The sequence below is a fragment of the Drosophila innubila genome (genome assembly GCF_004354385.1).
Source record: "Drosophila innubila isolate TH190305 chromosome 2L unlocalized genomic scaffold, UK_Dinn_1.0 4_B_2L, whole genome shotgun sequence".
Lineage (NCBI taxonomy): Eukaryota > Metazoa > Arthropoda > Insecta > Diptera > Drosophilidae > Drosophila > Drosophila innubila.
Genome location: NW_022995372.1, coordinates 21,011,906 through 21,032,958, shown reverse-complemented (window position 1 = coordinate 21,032,958; position 21,053 = coordinate 21,011,906). Strand labels below are relative to the sequence as shown.

General features: G+C 36.3%; 9 protein-coding genes across 9 annotated transcripts; 6 read left to right on the top strand and 3 right to left on the bottom strand.

Moving 5' to 3' along the window:
• The first annotated feature begins 755 nt into the window (after positions 1-755).
• LOC117781017 (TBC1 domain family member 16) lies at positions 756-3,404 on the top strand. Its single transcript, XM_034617724.1, has 2 exons — positions 756-2,565; positions 2,628-3,404. The coding sequence occupies exons 1-2, from the start codon at positions 1,030-1,032 to the stop codon at positions 3,249-3,251; spliced, it is 2,160 nt and encodes a 719-aa protein (XP_034473615.1). The 5' UTR covers positions 756-1,029; the 3' UTR covers positions 3,252-3,404.
• A 16-nt stretch (positions 3,405-3,420) lies between these two features.
• Positions 3,421-5,203, bottom strand: LOC117781018 (transcription initiation factor IIB). The gene is made up of 4 exons (XM_034617725.1): positions 5,077-5,203; positions 4,603-5,014; positions 3,973-4,207; positions 3,421-3,910 (listed from the first exon to the last, which is right to left on the bottom strand). Exons 1-4 carry the CDS (start codon positions 5,091-5,093, stop codon positions 3,627-3,629), a joined length of 948 nt encoding a protein of 315 aa, XP_034473616.1. The 5' UTR covers positions 5,094-5,203; the 3' UTR covers positions 3,421-3,626.
• Positions 5,204-6,024: 821 nt separating this feature from the next.
• On the top strand, positions 6,025-7,721 carry LOC117781673 (E3 ubiquitin-protein ligase CHIP). The gene is made up of 6 exons (XM_034618474.1): positions 6,025-6,363; positions 6,429-6,627; positions 6,689-6,830; positions 6,895-7,000; positions 7,114-7,170; positions 7,255-7,721. Exons 1-6 carry the CDS (start codon positions 6,241-6,243, stop codon positions 7,495-7,497), a joined length of 870 nt encoding a protein of 289 aa, XP_034474365.1. The 5' UTR covers positions 6,025-6,240; the 3' UTR covers positions 7,498-7,721.
• On the bottom strand, positions 7,602-8,654 carry LOC117781674 (mitochondrial cardiolipin hydrolase-like). The gene is made up of 2 exons (XM_034618475.1): positions 8,639-8,654; positions 7,602-8,582 (listed from the first exon to the last, which is right to left on the bottom strand). Coding segments are annotated over exons 1-2 (699 nt in total). The 5' UTR covers positions 8,640-8,654; the 3' UTR covers positions 7,602-7,884.
• Positions 8,655-8,798: 144 nt separating this feature from the next.
• On the top strand, positions 8,799-10,322 carry LOC117781799 (replication factor C subunit 5). The gene is made up of 5 exons (XM_034618662.1): positions 8,799-8,999; positions 9,065-9,515; positions 9,576-9,790; positions 9,858-9,935; positions 9,994-10,322. The coding sequence occupies exons 1-5, from the start codon at positions 8,897-8,899 to the stop codon at positions 10,143-10,145; spliced, it is 999 nt and encodes a 332-aa protein (XP_034474553.1). The 5' UTR covers positions 8,799-8,896; the 3' UTR covers positions 10,146-10,322.
• A 91-nt stretch (positions 10,323-10,413) lies between these two features.
• On the top strand, positions 10,414-12,326 carry LOC117781798 (probable trafficking protein particle complex subunit 13 homolog). The gene is made up of 5 exons (XM_034618661.1): positions 10,414-10,536; positions 10,604-10,991; positions 11,253-11,565; positions 11,624-11,752; positions 11,810-12,326. Exons 1-5 carry the CDS (start codon positions 10,494-10,496, stop codon positions 12,251-12,253), a joined length of 1,317 nt encoding a protein of 438 aa, XP_034474552.1. The 5' UTR covers positions 10,414-10,493; the 3' UTR covers positions 12,254-12,326.
• A 509-nt stretch (positions 12,327-12,835) lies between these two features.
• Positions 12,836-15,662, top strand: LOC117779997 (ionotropic receptor 75a). The gene is made up of 5 exons (XM_034616359.1): positions 12,836-13,306; positions 13,364-14,152; positions 14,567-14,853; positions 15,394-15,533; positions 15,589-15,662. The coding sequence occupies exons 1-5, from the start codon at positions 12,842-12,844 to the stop codon at positions 15,660-15,662; spliced, it is 1,755 nt and encodes a 584-aa protein (XP_034472250.1). The 5' UTR covers positions 12,836-12,841.
• Positions 15,663-15,788: 126 nt separating this feature from the next.
• Positions 15,789-17,338, top strand: LOC117781207. Its single transcript, XM_034617959.1, has 2 exons — positions 15,789-15,940; positions 16,328-17,338. Exons 1-2 carry the CDS (start codon positions 15,857-15,859, stop codon positions 16,505-16,507), a joined length of 264 nt encoding a protein of 87 aa, XP_034473850.1. The 5' UTR covers positions 15,789-15,856; the 3' UTR covers positions 16,508-17,338.
• Positions 17,339-17,619: 281 nt separating this feature from the next.
• Positions 17,620-20,384, bottom strand: LOC117781206 (protein limb expression 1 homolog). The gene is made up of 5 exons (XM_034617958.1): positions 20,294-20,384; positions 19,262-19,471; positions 19,037-19,200; positions 18,776-18,966; positions 17,620-18,722 (listed from the first exon to the last, which is right to left on the bottom strand). Exons 2-5 carry the CDS (start codon positions 19,332-19,334, stop codon positions 18,344-18,346), a joined length of 807 nt encoding a protein of 268 aa, XP_034473849.1. The 5' UTR covers positions 19,335-19,471; positions 20,294-20,384; the 3' UTR covers positions 17,620-18,343.
• Between the last annotated feature and the right edge of the window lie 669 nt (positions 20,385-21,053).

Below are 21,053 nucleotides of genomic sequence, written 5' to 3'. Positions count from 1 at the left end.
AACAACAAATTATTGTTTTAAAAAGCAATGAGATCAATTACGACAAAACCGTTAGATTTCGAAATTAGATAAAATAAAGGTGATCAATTCTATGGAAGTTGGGAGTTCGCCAATCCTCGAAAGGAGAAGTTACAAATTTTATTCTAAAAAAGATTCTTTCTGGCTGGAAAGCTTCCGAAAAATAGATGAATTTGCGATGCAAAATAGCTAAACTACTAGCCAACTTTCTTAGCAACGGCATATCGGCAATTAATCATTGCTAAGAAAAACTAAAAATATTTAAATATGCAAATATGCAAAATGCTAATGAGGAGTAATGTCATTAAAATTTATACCTAAAATATACCAGACTGTTCTGGTATATCAGATGGTTAATAAAAAATACTGAATCAGTATTAAGTAGAATTTTCTTGGGTGCAACCAAATTTTCAATTTGATTAAATTAGAACAAGTTACCAGAGCGGAAAATTTTGTAGGGTGGCAGCCCTTGCACCTGGTGGCAGTCTTCGAAACCAGTGCTGGCAAGTTTTTAGGGGGAACAATAGCTGTTTCTGTCTAGAAACCATCTAAATTTGTTATTGTGGCAGATTTACTTAAAATATTTAAAGCAAAACTTTGCTGAATATATATTAAAAATTGCCAGATTTCAAGCTAATAGCAATTTTGAAATTTTTATAGCATTAAAATAGCTATAAAATAGCTAAGATGGCAACAGTGACTACCGTAAGCAGGATTACTCACTCCTTAGTCCACTTTGGGCAGCTAACAAATAGTTATAGTAAATAAATTTATAGCCTAAGCTGGATAAAAATGCAAATCTGATGAGCCATAACTCAGGACGGCCATTCACAGGTACAAATATTTTGTGTAGGAATGCTATCCGGTCGAAATTTAAAATAATAATAACAAGGCGCGATACCCTCACAAAAGTCATACCCATTTTTTTTGCACATATTTGAATAAATATATATCGAGTCAAAAGGCTGCAATTAAGATAAACGCTCAGTATAAGAGAGACATAAATCAAAAATGCCAATTGGAAATATTATCAAAAAGGCATCCAACTTTATTCTCGGTGAAGAGAGGAACGATGAAAAAATCGATATCGCTTACGAAGACAACGAAATACTTTTTTGCAAGAACAATGTGTGCATACATCCTCCGACCGTGGCTCGACAGGAGTCGGACATTTTGCACTATCCCGGCTACTTGACATGCACCACGAAAACCTTTATCGATCAGTACAATAGCGCGAAGAGACCAACTCTGCTGTTAACCTGGATACCAAACTCATCACTCTGCAAGTGCAATGAAAATGAGAATGAGGCTGTTTACAATCGCAGCCAGGACATGTTACCTTCAAATGGACATTTCTCACCCACGTCTCAAGTTGCGGTGCCGGCGCCAAAGATGATCGATGACACAGAACAGGAGCAGGAGTTGGGAACACGGGCTGAGGATGAAAACACTGTGGATATGCAGGAATTGAAGAATGAGTTGCAGCCTTTGTTGGGTGGACAGACTGCATCGATTGGCGACTTGACTGCCCTGCTCAAGAAGAATCCCATCACGTCTGTGAACATTACCATTTCGAATCCCCAGATCGAGAATAGCAACATCTCGCAGTCATACAATTGCATAATTTCCTCACCGGACAGCGATGGCAGCCAAAGGGCAGGAGTTGGAAGATCTGATCAGCCGGCACATCAACTGAACTCGGATGGCTCAGTGTCCGATGATAACAACCCCAATTGGATGACCCCGGAACTGCTGGCCTTCAAGCATAACCTGGTATTCCCAGAAAGTGCCAACGCAACTCCAACTGTACGCCGCAAAGCCGTCATCCGGGGTCGTCGTTTCTCCGTTGATCTCAGTCAAATGCGCTCATTGCGCCTCTTCTTCAATGATGATAAATGCACTTCGGGTCAACTGGTGATTGCCTCACGGGAGTCACAATACAAGATACTCCACTTTCATTATGGTGGCTTGGATCACTTGGCCCAGGTGCTCCATCAGTGGCATTGTTTTCTACACAACATTACCTTGGCACCTGGACAGGAGAAGATGAATTTGCCGTATCGACACTTCATGGTCTGTCGCCCCGAAGTCAAGCAGTCCGAGATGCATCCCGATGAGGGCAATGTGAAGCGAATCACCACGAACTTCTTCTACGGCACGTTGCTCAATGAGAAGGGACAAATCGATGATGATTTGCTGCTGCGCAAGTGCGTCTTCTTTGGCGGCCTGGAGAAGAGTCTGCGTAAAACCGTTTGGCCCTTTATCTTGAAATGTTATTCGTTCTCATCCACCTTTGAGGATCGAGCTGTGCTCATGGATATCAAGCGACAAGAATACGATGAAATCACACGCAAGCGTTTGTATTCCATGTCGCCGGAGCAGCAGGCACAATTTTGGAGAACCGTGCAGTGTGTTGTTGAAAAGGACGTGGTTCGCACCGATCGTACAAATCCCTTCTTTTGTGGTGATGACAATCCCAACACCGAGATGATGAAAAACATTCTCCTCAACTTTGCCATCTACAACACGAGCTTATCCTACTCACAGGTGAGTTTCCTCTTCAATATTTTGTAAGTCTCTTATAAATGTCGATATTGAATCCTTTACAGGGTATGAGCGATCTCTTGGCACCCGTGTTGTGCGAGGTGCAAAACGAATCGGAAACCTTCTGGTGTTTTGTGGGCCTAATGCAACGAGCGTTCTTCGTTTGTACCCCGACGGACAACGATGTCGACCATAATCTGAGCTACCTTCGTGAGTTGATAAGACTCATGCTGCCGCGTTTCTATGAGCACTTGCAACGACACAACGAGGCCATGGAGCTACTGTTTTGCCATCGATGGCTTTTGCTATGCTTTAAACGAGAATTTACTGAGGCCGTGGTCATACGAATGTGGGAGGCTTGCTGGTCAAACTATCTCACCGACTACTTTCATCTGTTCCTTTGCCTGGCTATTATAGCTGTCTATGCTGATGATGTCATTGCTCAGAACCTGCGTGCCGACGAGATGCTCCTACATTTTAGCTCTCTGGCCATGTATATGGATGGTCAACTGATTTTGAGGAAGGCACGGGGATTGCTGTATCAATATCGACAGCTACCAAAGATTCCATGCACTCTAAGTGGCTTGTGCAAACGTTGTGGACCTGGCATGTGGGACTCTGAGCATCGGCCAGCACTCGAGTGTGTCGGTCATACCGATAATGAGAAGTGCTCCTTGGGCATTGATTAATTTATGTGGCTTCTACTGTTGTATATCGAGTTAATCTTATTTATATATTGCAATTATGTGTTATTGATGAAAGCTTTCAAGCGAGTGCTTTTAAATAAACTATATACTATATATATATGCCTTTGCCTAAATAAATAATTACTTTGTCAAAAATGATGACCGTTTAAAATGTTGCGAATTCATTTGCATTTATGCATTTTAATATGAATAAAATCGTATTTGTCTTGCGAATATAATAGTAATATAGTAATTCATGTTATAAACTAGACTTGCCCTACAAAAGTATTTTCATGTTGCTAATGTTGCAATCAATGTTTCTGAACATATATGTATATAAATGATAATTGAGCATCGTTAATTTATTTGTGAAATATTTCACATTTGGGGAAGCTGTTCAATTGGCGTAGTAAACTTGAAGTCATCTGGGAATAGCTTCGCTGCATGCGGATACATTAACTTATATGATTGACGAATTGTTACATCGGCAACTCCGGCAATATCACCAATTTCCTTCTGACTGCGTTTATGCTCCGACGCTTGGGATGCCATGTAAATGGCTGCCGCTGCCACAGAGATTGGCGATCGACCAGGTACAATATCCATTTCCACAGCTTTTTTCGCTATGTGCGTAGCAGCCCGCTGCACCATATTGGGAAGATCTAAATAGATAAATCATACAATAGAGTAAATATGCTAATGGTATGAATGTTAATTGTCTTACCCAAATTGGCACAGAAACGACACATAAAATCGGCAGTGGTAATCAAATCAACACTTGTCTCGAGTGCTTTGAGTGTCAGTTTAAAGCATCTACCAATTTCCTTCTTGCTTATCTTACTAACTGCACAGATTTCCTTGAATGTGCGTGGAACGCCTTCCTGGCGACAGGCAATATACAGACAAGCCGATGCCTTGGCATCATTTGAACGACCTTTAAGATTCTTTCCATCATGTACCTATGGGGAAAACAACAACAAAAAGGTTAATAATCTATTTATATTTAATCATTTTAAAAGTGACGCATTTTTAGACCCTGCACTTAAATCACAATTGTTTATCAAAAGCGAAATGTACGTAAAGGGCAAAAGGACTTGCGAAATACATCAAAAAGAGTATATATACTCTTGGTCAGCATTAACAGTCTAGTTAATGTTGGTTTCTCTAAGTTCTACATCCTGCGATAGCCGAGTAAAAATTAATTACAATCTCGCTCTACTGTAGACTTTGTCACCAGTTAATGTTAACATAATATGTTGTTATAGAGAAAAGTTGCTAAAATGTTAACAACTAAAAAGAACAGCGTCACCTTAACAATTATAGTGATTTCACCACGCCAACGATTTAGCCTCACCTGCTTGAATAAATTATTTGCACGATCAACAATAGTTTTTGGTAAGTTAATTCGGTCGGCCATTGATGAAATTTCTTTGAATGCAGATATCAGGGAACGATCTGAACTGCTCATTGTGCGTCTGTTTTGATACTTTGGTGCGCCGAAAGCATCAAAGGATGCCGAGCCGGTGCCAGGACCAATTATTGTCGACAAATCACCGCCACTGAGGAGTGGATTCTCCGGGCCACCAACACGACTTGGATCGACACCACTTTTCTCGTTGCTAAATGTACGCCACTCGGAGCCCACATCAATGACGCGGTCTCCAACAACCAGGCCACAATCCGAGCATATCATATCCCCAGCGCGATAATCTTCAATTAATGCAGCCTCGGGATGTGCATAGCAGCACACCTTGTTGTTTTCAAGTCTTAAGAATGACAATGCATTTAATGAAACATGCGAGTAATGGGAATATTGCTACATATTTACCTTGATGTGGAAGCCATTTAATATTTGTTTTTCAAATTTCGTTAATCTTTATTTCAATATTCTGAGTAATAACGCTGAAAAACACAACTGCAAATGAAATAGCCTAGAGATGAACTGAAAAACAAAATATAATGTATCGATTAAATATACAACTAAAGCATTCTCACTGTACAGCACGGTTGCCACTTAATAAAATAAAAAAGCGCCAAAAAAATGTTTAAAAAGAGCCAATTTCACTACAAAATAGCCAATTTCATTTAAAAAGCCAATTTTTATGAAAACTACCCAATTCTTATAGAATAACCTAATTAATTGCAAAACGGAATTTTTTTAACACATGTTTATAAAAAATTTCTTTAACAAATAAAATATTCAAATGAAGCTAATATCAAAAAGCACATTTTTAAAATTAACATTAACATTGAGAACTTCAGTACATTGGTACAATACATTTTTAATTAATTAACATTAACATTGAGAATTTCAGTACTATGGTACAATACATTTATATTGCTGGGAGCGAAAAAATATAGATCTAAATTACATTCTTAATAGTATTCAAGAAACTCTAATTTGAAAAAAACCAAAAAAGAGCAAATTCTAATAAAAAAGTGCCGTTGCGCCAACTGGGAAAAAAGAGCCAGTTTTGGCAAATGTGCCAACCGTGCTGTACAGCATTTAAGCATTAACGCAGATTTTATTTGTAGCGCACACTTAGATTTCTGCTCTCTTTTACATCTCAACTACAATTTGAGCAATAATTAAAAAAAACATATTATTTTTAAAGCATTTAGTTCAATTAACACAAATAATAGGCAGCACATACAAACTTATCGATACTAATTACATTTGCAATGTAAAACTATCGATCAGCTGTGCCGTCTCGGACTCGGCCGATGCAAAAAAAAAGAGCCAGGCATAAACAGTTTTTTCCTCAAAAAGTTGGCAGCACTGTTGTATGTATTTTATGTTGAAGGGAAAAAAAAACAAAGCTCTTTTATTTTTAGTGCATCGGAATTCGGTTTAAATGATACGAAAAGTTCGTAGTGCTTCTACTACTCAGGAATATCGTGTCAGCTGTTTTTGACAATTCCTATAACTACATTAACAGTTTTCTCAGGCAGATAATACGATTAACAAAGCAAAACTACGCGTATTCCCAGCATGACGAGCAAACATATTTATTCAACCACAAATTTATCTGACCTGCAATTGAAAGAGCAGGGCAATATTTTATTTGCAGCTCGCAAATATGACGACGCTATTATTTGTTACTCCAAGGCCATAGTAAGTTCAGTTTTAATTTGATGCATTAGATGTAAAACTATACTAGTAATACTGAACTTTTACAGATTAAGAATCCAACTAATGCAACTTATTTTACAAATCGAGCCCTATGTAATCTAAAACTAAAGCGTTGGGAGCTCTGCTGTCAGGATTGTCGACGAGCATTGGATATTGATGGGAACCTGCTAAAGGGCCACTTTTTCTTGGGGCAAGGTCTGATGGAGATTGACAGCTATGATGAAGCTATAAAGCATCTACAGCGTGGTAAAAATCTATGCAAATATTGTTAGCAATCATCTAGCAAATAATTGTATTGTTCTTAAAGCCTATGATTTGTCAAAGGAACAAAAGCAGAACTTCGGAGATGACATTACTTTGCAGCTGCGATTGGCACGCAAAAAGCGATGGAATGTTATGGAAGAAAAGCGCATACATCAAGAAATCGAGTTGCAAAGCTATTTGAACCGGTAGAATTCAATTCACGATTCCTAGCAGCACAAATATTCATTTACTAATTTTATTTATTTTTAGTTTAATCAAAGATGATATGGAAAATCGTTTAGCCAGCTTGAAGTTAAATGAAAATTTGAATGAAGAAAATCTTAAGGATAAACAGCAGGAGATTGAGCAAGAAAGTGTAAGCTATTTTAGAAATATATATTTAAAGATATACAAAATATTTATGTGAAAAGGTTATTGATTCACTGATTTTATTTCCTACATTGATTTTTCATATTTATTTTTAAATAGGATGACAACATCAAAGAGCTGAATAACATATTTGCTAAAGTTGATGAACGTCGAAGGGTATGTAATGGTAGTTACTATTAAATATAGTAAAAGCCATGTTTTAACTTTCCATTACTCTAATTATAACTTTATTATTTACAGAAACGTGATGTGCCAGATTTTCTTTGTGGAAAAATTAGTTTTGAAATATTAACTGATCCTGTGATTACACCATCGGGAATCACATATGAGCGCAAGGATATTGAGGAGCATTTGCAGCGTGTTGGCCACTTTGATCCTGTGACACGAGTTAAACTCACCCAGGATCAGTTAATACCAAATTTTTCAATGAAGGAAGTTGTCGATTCATTTATTGCTGAGAATGAATGGTCTTTAGATTACTAAGTCGTTGTTATTAATGAGCAACACTAAAATATACTGTATATTGTAATTATATCGCTGTTGGAAGCAGTAAAATATAGTAAAAGGTCAAGAAACACTTGAGGATATTCATTGAATAGGCATAGTTCAGAACTTTATGTAAATTATATATTCTGATAATGATAAGATCGGTTTTCTCGACCAAAAGAAATGTATATCTTAATAAAAATTAATTGGCATAAATAAAATATATCCGACTTATATTACATTTCATGTTATTATTAATATTCACAACAGAAAGAGATTCACGTTTGTTATGGGTTTCATCATGAGATTATGATTATGGGATTAATCATGTTGTTATCAGTTTAACAATAACTTAATATTTTATTCTAATTTAAAGATTGTTTTTTATCTAGACTGAAAGATTTTCCACATACGCTCGAATTCCGTTTCAAGCTTTGTCACAATTATCTTATTTGTGCTGATGATGATGTTCTCATAGTTGCCGCCCATACTGCTCGATGTCCAGTTGGCCGAACCGTTGATCGCCACCGGCCATGTGATGTACGGCTCAAATAAAATAACCTGCAACTGCATCAAGTTATCGATGCGCTTCCTTCCATCGATCACACAAAATTTATGATGCATCATCTTCCTTGTGGAGCACGCGATGCGAATACGGGCTCCTTTCTGCGACAGGATTGCAACATCCGGACTTAGTGAATATGTTTTAGGATGGATAATAATGCGAACTTTGACGTGACGAAGAAGGGCTTGTCTAAGGGCATTCAACATTTCTGGAAAGCTCAATGAGAAAATGGCGAGGTCAATGCTGTATTTGGCCTGATTTATCAGTTGGACGATGCGATCGATATTTCGCTGAGCGCAATGAGTATTATTACAATCTTTGATGTACAATCTATGAGCAGCGAAACAAGTGTAGCCCAACTCGTTGAATATAAGAACCTCGTGGATTTGAGACTTTTCATATTTAATCTTGTTGCGCACATATTTAATCAGGAACCAAATCACCTCAGAGGCGGCAACGGTCCCAGCTCCAATTGTGAGTGCGGCATATACTGGGTGACGAGAAATCCATCCGAACACTACAAATAGACTATAAATATAAGCACTTTCATTGATATATTTATCAACTACTTACTTTTGAAATAAAAATTTATGCGCTTACTATTTCATTGACAAAACATAGATATATCGATATATATTCTTAAGCGATAATATTTTGATCGATATTTTTAGAGTATCGATGCTAATTTCAAAAAAATTTTTGTCGAACAATGCTAAATCTTACAACTCGATAGTATCGATAGTGTATTGGTCAGAAAACGGCGCGAACGCGTAGAGAGAGTATTATTATTGCTACAATATCAAATAATCTGTAAAATTATATTAGATTAACATGTCTGAAAACAACGGTACGGTTGTGCGCATGCCATGGGTGGAAAAATACCGGCCCAGCTGCTTGGATGATTTAATATCGCACGAGGAAATAATTTCTACCAGTAAGCTCACTCTGCAACAAACAAACAACAGATTAAAAAAAGCACCTAACACTTTGCCATTGCAGTCAATCGTTTCATTAATCAGAAGCAGCTGCCACACTTGCTCTTTTATGGACCACCTGGAACAGGTAAAACAAGCACCATTCTTGCCTGTGCCCGTCAACTTTACTCAGCCGCACATTTCAAATCAATGGTGTTGGAACTGAATGCGTCTGATGATCGAGGAATTGGCATTGTTCGCGGTCAAATACTTAACTTTGCTTCCACACGCACAATATTCTGTGGAACTTTCAAGCTGATCATCTTGGATGAGGCGGATGCCATGACCAACGACGCACAGAATGCCCTACGCCGCATCATTGAGAAGTATACGGAAAACGTGCGCTTCTGCATCATTTGCAACTATCTCAGCAAAATCATACCAGCACTTCAATCTCGATGCACGCGCTTCCGTTTTGCTCCCCTGTCAACGGAACAGATGCTGCCGCGTCTCAATAAGATTGTTCAAGAAGAGAAGTAAGTGTTGAGTTCAGTTCAGTTTAAACGAGTAAATATACTTATCAACATTTTTATTAGCGTAAATGTTACGGAAGATGGCAAGAACGCGCTAGTGACTCTATCCAAAGGCGATATGCGAAAGGTGCTGAATGTCTTACAGAGCACTTCAATGGCTTTCGACATAGTCAATGAGGACAATGTGTACATGTGTGTGGGATATCCTTTAAGGAGCGAAATTGAGCATATGCTACAAACATTGCTTTCTGCCGCCACATTTGAGTCTGCGTTTGACAGTAAGTAGAAAATTATACTTAATAATTTGATTATCACATATAACATTTAATTGTTACTACTTTCCAGCAATTGAGGAAGGTAAGAGTAGGCGGGGCCTGGCATTGGAGGATATTGTTACAGAATTGCACCTATTTATCATGAGACGTAAGCATAATATAGAATTTATTTAACTTTTAATAAAATCTCTCTCATTTTTCTTTAGTTGAGTTGCCCATGTCGGTGATGAATAAACTGATCGTGAAGCTGGCACAAGTCGAAGAAAGATTATCCAAAGGCTGCTCTGAGATCGCCCAAACTGCAGCCCTGGTGTCTGCCTTCTTTATAAGCCGTGATATGGTTTCATTGGAGAGCTAGATCGGCTAAAACAATTCCCCATAATAGGTAGTATTTAGGTTTTAAGACATTGCATTTATGGATCTTGAGCTACAATATATAAATTCATGCGGAATACCTCTCATATCTGGTTTAAAGCAACAATGTTCTGTCGAAATAATATATAATAAATGGTTACAATTTTAATTATTTTTAAAATGTAAAATTTTTAAATCGAAAATTAAAAGCCCACATGAGATGTGCGATATTAACGATATATGATGTACATTTATTCGGTGCATCTCTAGTAACAGCCAATCGATATTACAATCGATTGCTGTAAAATTATATTGTTTACAATTTGTGGATTTGCTTCAATATTTTGTAGAAATGAACGCTGTCGACACAGAACCCCATTTATTGGCTTTAAAAGGTATTTGTTCCTGCAGTTTATTCAACGATACAAACTTTGTTTATTCACAACTTAAATACAATTACAGTTATGCGATTGACCCGACCTACGCTGGTAGGAGTTGGGCCAATTGTTACTTGCGAGCCGAAAGATTTGCCACAAAGTTTTACACGCTCGGTGGAAAATGATGGCATTGCTAGGACAAGTGCTGAAGCCGTGGGAGCTGGCCAAACAATGCTTCTACCCCAATCATTTGGAAATATCTACCTGGGGGAAACGTTCTCCAGCTACATCTGTGTACACAATTGTACAACTCATCCAGTTGAGGGTGTTACGGTCAAAGTGGATCTACAGTCGAACACGTCACGTATAAATCTTTTGATGCACGAAAACAAGAAATCATCTGTGGTATTAACGGCGGATGAGACTTTGGATGATGTCATTCGATATGAAGTCAAAGAGATTGGCACTCATATGTACGTAACTTAAATCTGTTTAAGACTTTTTAAGATCTATTTGATGGTGAAAATTTTTATATTATTAGTCATCCCAATAAATCTTATCGAGGTTTCAAGGGGTGCGAGTGCCCAAAGGAATGCAGTAATTATTAATTGGACTTCATAGCTTATGATACAACACATATCTATTAATTTAAGTAGAGTAATTGGTATCTTACAGCTGGGATCTTAATCTATAGCATGCTTACTCATTTTCATTTACTCCTTATCTACTTTTAGACTCGTTTGTGAAGTCAATTACACAAGTCCAGCTGGGTTTGCTCAATCGTTAAGGAAGTTCTTCAAGTTCCAAGTTCTAAAGCCACTCGATGTGAAGACCAAGTTTTATAATGCTGAAATGGATGAAATTTATCTGGAGGCGCAAATCCAAAACGTGACCACCGGACCCTTTTGTCTAGAAAAAGTGGAATTGGATAGCTCCGAACAATACACCATCACCTCGTTAAATACTCTTCCCAATGGAGAATCAGTTTTTACCTCTAAAAATATGCTGCAGCCAAATAATAGCTGTCAATTTCTCTATTGCATAAAGGTCTGTGTGAGTGTGTGAGATTTTTCGCGAAAGTATTACAGATTTATTTTAATTACAGCCTAAGCCAGAAATCGCCAAAGACATCAAGACACTGCGTGAATCAAACAATGTTGGAAAGTTAGATATTGTCTGGAGATCGAATTTTGGCGAAAAAGGCAGATTGCAAACAAGTCAATTGCAGCGATTGGTAAACAATACTTAACCTATTATAATTTTTATTTAATAATATTTGATTATCTTGCAGCCATTTGAATACAAAGACATTCGCTTGGAAGTAATCGACGCTGAAAATATTGTCAAAATCGGATCAATATTCACATTCCAATGCAGAGTAACTAATACAGCAGAGCATTCGATGAAGTTGCATGTTTCTCTGGACACTAAAGTGTATCCCGATTGTCCTTATACAGGTTCTGCGGATTTTATTTTGGATGTATTGCAGCCAGGCGAAATGACTGAGTTTCCACTTACCATTTGTCCATCTAAATTGGGTCTTATAAAGGTATCGCCTTTATTAATTGTCGACACACTTAAGAACGAGCAATACTTAATGTCTAAAGTTGTGGAAGTGTTTGTTGTTGACGCTGATTACCATCAGGATGGTACATTTTTGCTCAATAAGTTGATTCGATATGAAAATCCAATTGATTCCATAATGCAAAAACAAGTGCAATTACAGGTGGTTTAATCTTAGATCAAATTATAACTACATTTGAATAGTTCGTTTATTTAAAGAAATATATTAAAGTCATTACAAATTATTCCTATGAGTGAGTTTGTGTGTGTTTTATAATCAAGGCTTTTAAACAAGCGACATCAATTGATCATTATTTTGATTGAAAAGTTAATTTGCTCCGTAAGGTGGTGCATTAATTCCGTAATTTGATTTTCTAAGTGCTGGCGGCATTTGAAACTGTCAATCATTTCACAAGTCTTCCCCTATAAAAGGAACTTGCTTCTCAAAGCGACATAATAGTTCATTAAAATGTTTAGTTCAGTGAAAGTGTCAGTAATACTAGTGTTAATTCTAGTTGGTGTGTTACGTGGAGTACGTTCCTTTATGGAAACATGTATTTTAACGGAATTCACAACTCGTTTGGTTCAAACGAAGGACACTATTATATTTGCATGCTCTGAGAAAGGTACATTTGTACAGCTGGTCAAGTAATTTTAATTGAATATAAAACATATAATATAATATAACTCTTGTAAGTATTCTTGCTAATTCTCATGTGTTTTTAAATGATCAGATCTTCTGTTAAACTCTATCGCCTTAATGGAAAGCAATCAATTTGTCTACCCGATCCATATGAACAGTTCGTATTCCCTGGCCTACGTATTAACAAGGAAGAATTACGCAAGGACTTCGGTAATCGTGGACACTAGTTGCGATGGCTCATCCAGCCTGCTCAAGGAAGCTTCATCAAATAGATATTTCAACAAGACATATCAATGGATGCTTTGGGGTGTTGATAAAAATATTGATGATTTGCTTCCACTTGATTTAGATTACGTGGGACCAAATGCCCAATTGACCTATGTTAATAAAACTCGGGAAGGATACTGTCTATGGGATGTTCATTCTAAGGGTCGTCAATTGAAATCATCATTGAAATTGCATTTAATAGCAATATTATTTAATAGCAGCAAAGAACTCGAAATAATTCAAAATATTTTTGAGCTGCAAAGCATCAAGTTTCGTAGTCAATTCAATGGGCTGGTTCTACGAGGGGCCAGTGTTGTAAGTGGATGGAATATTTAAAAAACGCAATATTTCAATACTTATTATCTAATGCAGATTGATCAAGAGGATATATTGTCAAACGAACAGATTGAAGACATTTTATCAAGGTCAACAAAGGATTCGGGAGTTGCTGCATTTAGTAAATATCATTACGAGTTGTTAAGCCTGCTCAAGGATCGCTTTAACTTTACCGTTAATTTCCGAAATTCGAGAGGTTGGGCCGGCAGATTGGGAAATACAACATTTCGACTGGGATTACTGGGAATAATAATGAGAAATGAGGCGGATATTGCAGCCACAGGTGCATTCAATCGAATCAATCGATTTGCTGAATTTGATACAGTTCATCAGAGTTGGAAATTCGATACGGCGTTTCTATTTCGATTTACGCCCGATCTCGATACTCACGGTAAAAGTGGAAATTTTCTAGCACCTTTTAGTGGACAGGTTTGGTTCTTCACCATGCTTACCTTAATTTTAGTCAACTTTATTTGGTTTCTACTTGAGTACATAAATAAAAGATGGAATGGCCGTGTCAAGACAAGATCTTCTAAAGATACATTGACAACCAGAAGTTCTTGTAATTGGGCTGAAAGAACACTTCACACCTTCGGAGCTGTCTGTCAGCAGGGAATGGATCCAATTCCAACGGATTTGCCATCCCGGTCCGTTGTTGTTACCATATTTCTATTCTCAGTGGTAATGTACAACTATTACACCTCATCAGTGGTTGGAGGTTTACTTAGTTCCTCAGATCAAGGACCAGCTACAGTCGATGAAATATCAGCCAGTCCACTGAAAATTTCCTTTGAAGATATCGGTTACTATAAAGTCTTATTTCGAGTAAGTAAAATACCTAACGTTTAAAGGAAAACACAAACAATAAATAGAATATGACCCTAATGATACTTTCAAAGAAATCTTTGCATTTTTATCATGATTTTTAAATTTCTCTAGTCAACAATGTTAAAATTTTTCTTTGAGACTGGTAACTGTAGGCAGTGATGGAAAAAAAATTGAATTTTCCAATTTTGATGCAGATTCAAATTAGAGGTCAAATAGGGATAAAATAGGCATTCCAAAAGGACATCGGCTAAGATTTGACAAAGTTGTGACAGTTTAAAGTTTTCAAAAAAGTGTCAAAGGTGGACCGTTTTTTTTTGTAAAATTACTCAAATTAATAAGTATTATTGATTAAATAGATAATAATCATTATTTTTTTTATAATATAGCTTATAATTATTTTTATTATGTAAGGAAAGCAGCAGTCCAGTTGTGAGACAACTTATAAAGAGGAAATTATCATCATCAAGGGGACCCAATGAAATGGGTGTTTATGGTCATATAGAGGAAGCGATTCCGTACCTTAAGAGTGGCGGATTTGCATTTCACTGCGAAGTAGTTGATGCCTATCCCATCATAGCTGAACTATTTGATGCGAACGAAATTTGTGATCTCCGCGAGGTATCCGGCTTAATGGAAACGGAGATTATGAATTGGATTGTGCACAAAAATAGTCAATATACCGAATTGTTCCGAACTGCGTAAGTAAAATCAGAGCTGGGAATACTGATTACATTTTTATATCAGCATTTCTTAACTTAAAAACTAAATTAGTTTTATATATTAAAGTTATACCAGCAAAAAAAAAATGGGATAGTCAGTTGAGTATTGTAGTCAAAATTAAATTTGCTTCGATTATATTCCAACTACTTTTTGATTCAATTGTTTATATTTAGTTGAAATTTTCCACTAGAGCTTTAAGTTATTGAAAAAAGCTTTCAGTAAATTTTTACTGGTATTGGTGTTTTTCCCAGCCAGTATAATTTTACTTACGATTCTCACCATTAAATTTTTACTAGGAATTTCACTACCAGTATATTTTCAATTGCGATATTTATCTCAACTCCAGCAAATATATACTTGTAATTTTATTCTCCAAAATATTTAATATTTTATTGTAAATTACTGTTGACTAAAATATTCAACTAACATTATCAAAAGAAATTTTTATCAGTATTCCCAGCTCTGAATATAGTAATCTGTATGCAATCGAACTAAAATTTATTAATTCTTTTATTAAGAATGTGTAACGCTCGAGAGGCTGGTTTAATCGAAAGAATTCTACGACAGCGACAAATGAAGAAGCCAACCTGTCAGTCCATGTATACCGTTTACCCAGTAACTATTTCGGGCGTTACTTCGGCATTTTTCATATTGCTAAGTTAGCGATAAATATATTATTTTGTTTTTATAATACTAAATTAAATCTTTTTCAGGTGGTAGCTTTCTCTCCTTGCTAACGTTGGGCGTGGAGCTTTTGTGGTCTAAATGGAGAATCAGAAATGTGTAAACATTATCTTTACTAATTCATATAAATTCAAAACAATAGTATTTATTTATCGCAGTAAGAAAAACGATACATCGACACCAAATAGGAAAATATCGCGTTTGAAGACATCGTTGCATCGATATTATCCACATCACTAAAGAATAGCATAATTTAACATAAACCAAAATTGTTTTGCATTTTGACAATTTGCAAACATGGAAAGAATTTGTCGAGTGTGCTCGAAAAGATCCAGCTACCTTGTGGACATATTCGACAAGCAAGAGTCGGAGCAGAAGGAACTGCCCAGCCCGGCGGAGATGTTAAACGAGTGCACCGACTGTCAAATAAAACAAAATGATCCATTTCCCAAGCATATTTGTGAGTCTTGTCTTCTCTCTGCTAAATGTGCCTTCAGATGGAGGCAAGGATGTAAACCAAACTTCCAATCCTTGAATGACATGGAAGAGGTTTGCTGTGTTTGCAGCAATAGCTCCATTACCTTGATAAATATATTCGCTAAAAGACAACAGCAGGAGGGGGAACCTAGCCTGTCCAAGATGCTAATCGAGTGCCTCGGAATTGAGACTACAAGCAATAAATCAGTCCCATGGAGGATATGCCTATCTTGCGTTTCTACCGTACAAGATACGTTTAAATTCAAACGTAAATGTGAGCAAAATAATCGCCTGATAACTGATAAAAAACAAAGCGAAGAACTCATTCTTCCGAATGAAAACGAAGACGTAATCAAGTTGGAAAAGGAAGACAATCCTGCACAGAGTTGGAAGTCTACAGAAGTCGAGGAGAACGATGATTTGCTCAGGACAGTATTGTGGCGGAGAAAGTCTAATCAGAGGGAGTATTAAGAAAGAGAGGAACATTGAACATGAGGAGGAGTTCATTGTGTCTGAATTAGACGAGCAGACCTATGCTAATGAGTTCCTATTTGAAGATATTATAATCAAGGAAGAGGCTTGCTTAACTGAATTTTATCCAGAAAACAGCAATGATGTTGGCCAGGTACCTTTAAAAAAATTGGATTATTGGTATCGATGTCCCCACTGTCCAAAGAAGTGCAAGAAAATTGAAAATCTTAAAAAGCACATGCCTACACATACTGGCGGACTCCCTCACAAGTGTCTCTATTGTCCAAGGACGTTTAATATGTCCTATTACCTTAAGATTCACCTTCGCGCTCATACCAAAGAAGGACCCTTAAACTTTCCCGAATGCCCAAAGACCTTTGCTGGCAATAGAGCTCTAAAAGACCACAGTCGGATTCATACAAGCAAGGACAACCATGTTCAGGATTCAAAGTCGAATCTACTTCTTAAAAATGGAGACAATGCTGATTCCCTGAGAACTTTAATCAATAATAAATATCCATGTGAGATTTGCGTTAATGAATTCAATCGTCAGGAAAGTCTCACTATGCGTACACGAGGCCATGGAAAACGTCAGTATAAGAATCAACCGCGTCACAAGAGGGTTCATAAGCTCGATAGTTTATACCATTGCATATGTTCAAAAACCTTTTTGCACCATAAGAGACTGCTTAAACACACTCGAGTGTCTAATTTACTAGAGTCCGTCAACATGTACCAAAATACCAAAATCACTTGCCACTTACTCACGTACCTATGCTCTAAATAGGCATGTTTTCTAAGTACTTAGTATTTATAATAAATGTAAACCGATCATTCTCATTATCCAAAGACTTGCCCGCAAAGAATCTTTGGGGTATTACCTTCCACAGTTTACTGGGGAATTCCTTCACAAGTGTCCACATTATAAAAACAAATACACCCGCAAGATTTCTCTTAAAGTACATAAGGTCACCCATATTAAGGGATTATCGAAAACTATATATAGCACTCATGAATAATGTGCTTACAACTACGAAAAATTCTCAATAAAATTTGATTCATTACTTTATAAAATCTAAACTTTGTTAATAAATGGGAAATACGTTTTCGAATAGATTAGTTAAATTTATTTGCCATAATGTATTTGATATTTGTCTAATATTATTAATTCTTGCACACAATTAAGATAATTCAAAGATTTCAAACAATATCGATAAATAAAAAGTTGCTTGCCAAATTAATACAATTTATTAAGATTGATGAAGTTATTTAAAAAAATTTATCTAAATCGCATTTGCCTTCGATGAGGTGCGCTTGGCGCGGAGACAATGATTGACATAAATACACATGCGTATAGACACATTCGATACGCAGATTTGAGTTAGGAGTATAAAAATTTTACTATTCTATTAAAGTTTAGTCTCAAAATAATTCCGTAAATGCAGTATTTATAATCACAATTTTCATTCCGAAAGTATTTTGCACTTGTCAGTGTTTAAACGAATTTTTTTCTGTTTTCCAGTTTGTCGGTTTTCATATTTTATCTCTTGTCTTTTATATTATGTTAACTTTGTCGGGTATTCAGCAACTGTTGATTATTCTTTCTTTGACACATCGTTGGTGATTTTCCTGATTTTTTTTTTAAAATGAGCTTTAACGGATTTAACAGAACTCGAGATCATATGGTATGCCAATAAAATAAACTGTAAGATTTGTTAGTGTAATGCCGGTTATATCTGAACGCTTAAGGTCGTCGGTTAGTTTTTGATGATTACTTGATAATTATGTCAAGACTTAGAACAGGCTGTGATGGTTATATATCCACAGTTCAAGTGTTCAGTTTTCAATGGATGTGGCACCCAAGTTGCTGCCACCCAATTGATTGTGTGCTATCATTAATATGTCCTTTTTCTCCTTGGGGAAACGTAATTCTCGGCCAGCCATGCGTGCCGTCTCCAGCTCGCGTTCGGCCAAAACCAACTCTCTTCTAAGTACTCCCGGATTCTCCTGCTCACGCGCTATCCAGTCCAATGCCATTTGGGCACGCATCTCATCATCCAGACTTCGGTTAGAATAATGGGCCACCACCTCCTGCCTGGAGCACTGACGCTCGCGCATTGCCTTCAATGATCCATTCCAATGTAGGAGCTGAAAAACGGTCATCAATTCTTGAAATTCCAACATTGTTCGTCCCTTATTTGCTTCCAGCATGAATCTATGAGAAGATATGTTTGTAATTATAGTTCTGAATATGATGAACGAAATTACCTGAATGCACCGATTCCAGATTCTGGTAATTCATTGCTTTGGGGTGTTCCCTTAAAGGAAGCGCGGGCATCCTGAACGGCCTTTTCAATAAACTCATCGCTTATTCGACGAGACGGATGCTCATTGAAAACAGAGTTCATCAGAGCAATTTTAGCTGAGCTTCTTCTGGCTTCCGCCTTAGTCGGACAATTCTAAGTACAAATTTTACACAAAATATTAATATCTAAGACTATTACTTGTTAAGCAGAATTAAGTAATTACTTGGAAGCTTCCAAAGCAGCTGCCTCCGGGCAATGTAACGAAACATACATAAGGCTGGCTGTTTGATGGAATAGATTCGTAAATTACCAGAGCTCCATTCTTGAGCTCGACACCTCGTGTCTGTTTCATTTGCCAGAACTCCTGCAGTGCTTCGACGACATTAACTGAAAAATTACAATTAAATCATAGAAATGAAGTGGAATTTTTTAATTAAAATCGACTTACCCCTATAATCTCTATCTTCATATAATCCGGATACCATTGGCAATGCCCAAAAAGGTTCTTCAGGATAAACCATTATACGGTTGCCACTCGTTGACTATTGTACAAGAATCGAGTTAGTTTGTTTTTTGATTTGCAGCTCAAATCATCACAAATTAAAAACTCATTTGGATTTAATGTTTTATATCAGCTGGTTTTTGGGTAAATATATTTCTGAAAATAAATAAGTATAGTATATTGAAAATAATTAAAACTTTTTTAATTATGAGAACTCAAGTTAAAATTGCAGTCAGTTTCTTAATTGTTTTGACAAAAAAAAAATTTGCCCATATTTGTTTTAGTTTTTTAATTTGTCAAAACAATTGCTTGTCTAACTGTATATCAAGCAACAGCCTACGCATCCGCATACAATAAGTACATATTCGTACATACATACATACAGTTGTGGATGGTATTTCATCATCCGCATTTCCAGTTTGCTTCTTAAGTCATCTGTTTCATGCACTTTTAGAAATCGCTTGTCACACACTGCAAGCCGACACATATACATTTATAACAACTTATGTGCATACATGCATGCAATTTTATGTATGTATGCACATATTTTACAAGTAGTACAAGAAGTATACACACTTGAAACCCATAATTAATATACGGACATACATACATACATATGTAAGCCTTTAAATGTCCGCACATATACACACCTACTAATATGTATGCATGCACTTGTAATTTGTCAACTTGAATTTCGTCGGGGGAAAGAAATGTTTTGTACTGTGTATTACTTCCGGAACTTATTGATATCACAAATTGCAGACATCGTTGTTCGCATAATACTTACATCCATTTAACTTGAAGAGTAAGTCGCCTTTTTTGTAAGGTAATTCAATCCAATACTTATAAAAATGGCGTACACACTTACAATATGTATATACGTCAACTCTCTAAAAAGAGCTTACATTTTTGTATATGCATGATACGTATATATACACAGTTAAGTATGCAACTTGTTAACAACAATAAAAAACAAACCTGTAATTTTCATTGCCGACTCCACGCATGCGCACTGATCAATTATATCGGTTCGCAATTTTTCACTTTATGATCGTATATAAGCTTTGTCCAGTGTAGCCAACCTTTTAGCTGTTTCTGGCTGGAAAGCATCCGAAAAATAGCTGAAATTTCGATGCAAAATAGCTTTAAAAAAACTAGCCAACTTTCTTTAGTATTCATACCAAGACAGAGTCGGCACAGCTGATTTACAAATATCGTAGCACTGGCTGCCAACTTATTTTAATAGTCATATCGCAACCAAAAACGGGTTGACAGGCTTGGTTTAAGCCCATTTTCAGATTGTGATTAATTTCTAAATTTCCAATTTTGCTTTTAAAAAAAAATCTGCAAAAATTAAAAAAATTCTAGCTTTACACTAAAAAAATTACAACAATTTTTTTTATCTTTTTAACAAAAATGGCACGCTAGCCATGATTTAAAAATTTTCCCGTCAACAGTGAAGATTTTAAATTATGCATTTCATTTTTGGCTCAAAATAGTTATTTTTATTATTAGATTGAGACCGCCATCAATCATATAGCTGCTAATGAAACAGTTTAATTTCCATAATTATAACTATTTAGATGTTACAGTAACTTAAAATTTCTTATTAATGTAATTCTAATGCTATAATGTAATTGTAAATTATATGAGTATTTTATTAAAACGATTACACAAATTTAAACAAAATGATTGCACAGTTCAAATAACCTTATATTTAATCAAATCACTTATTCTA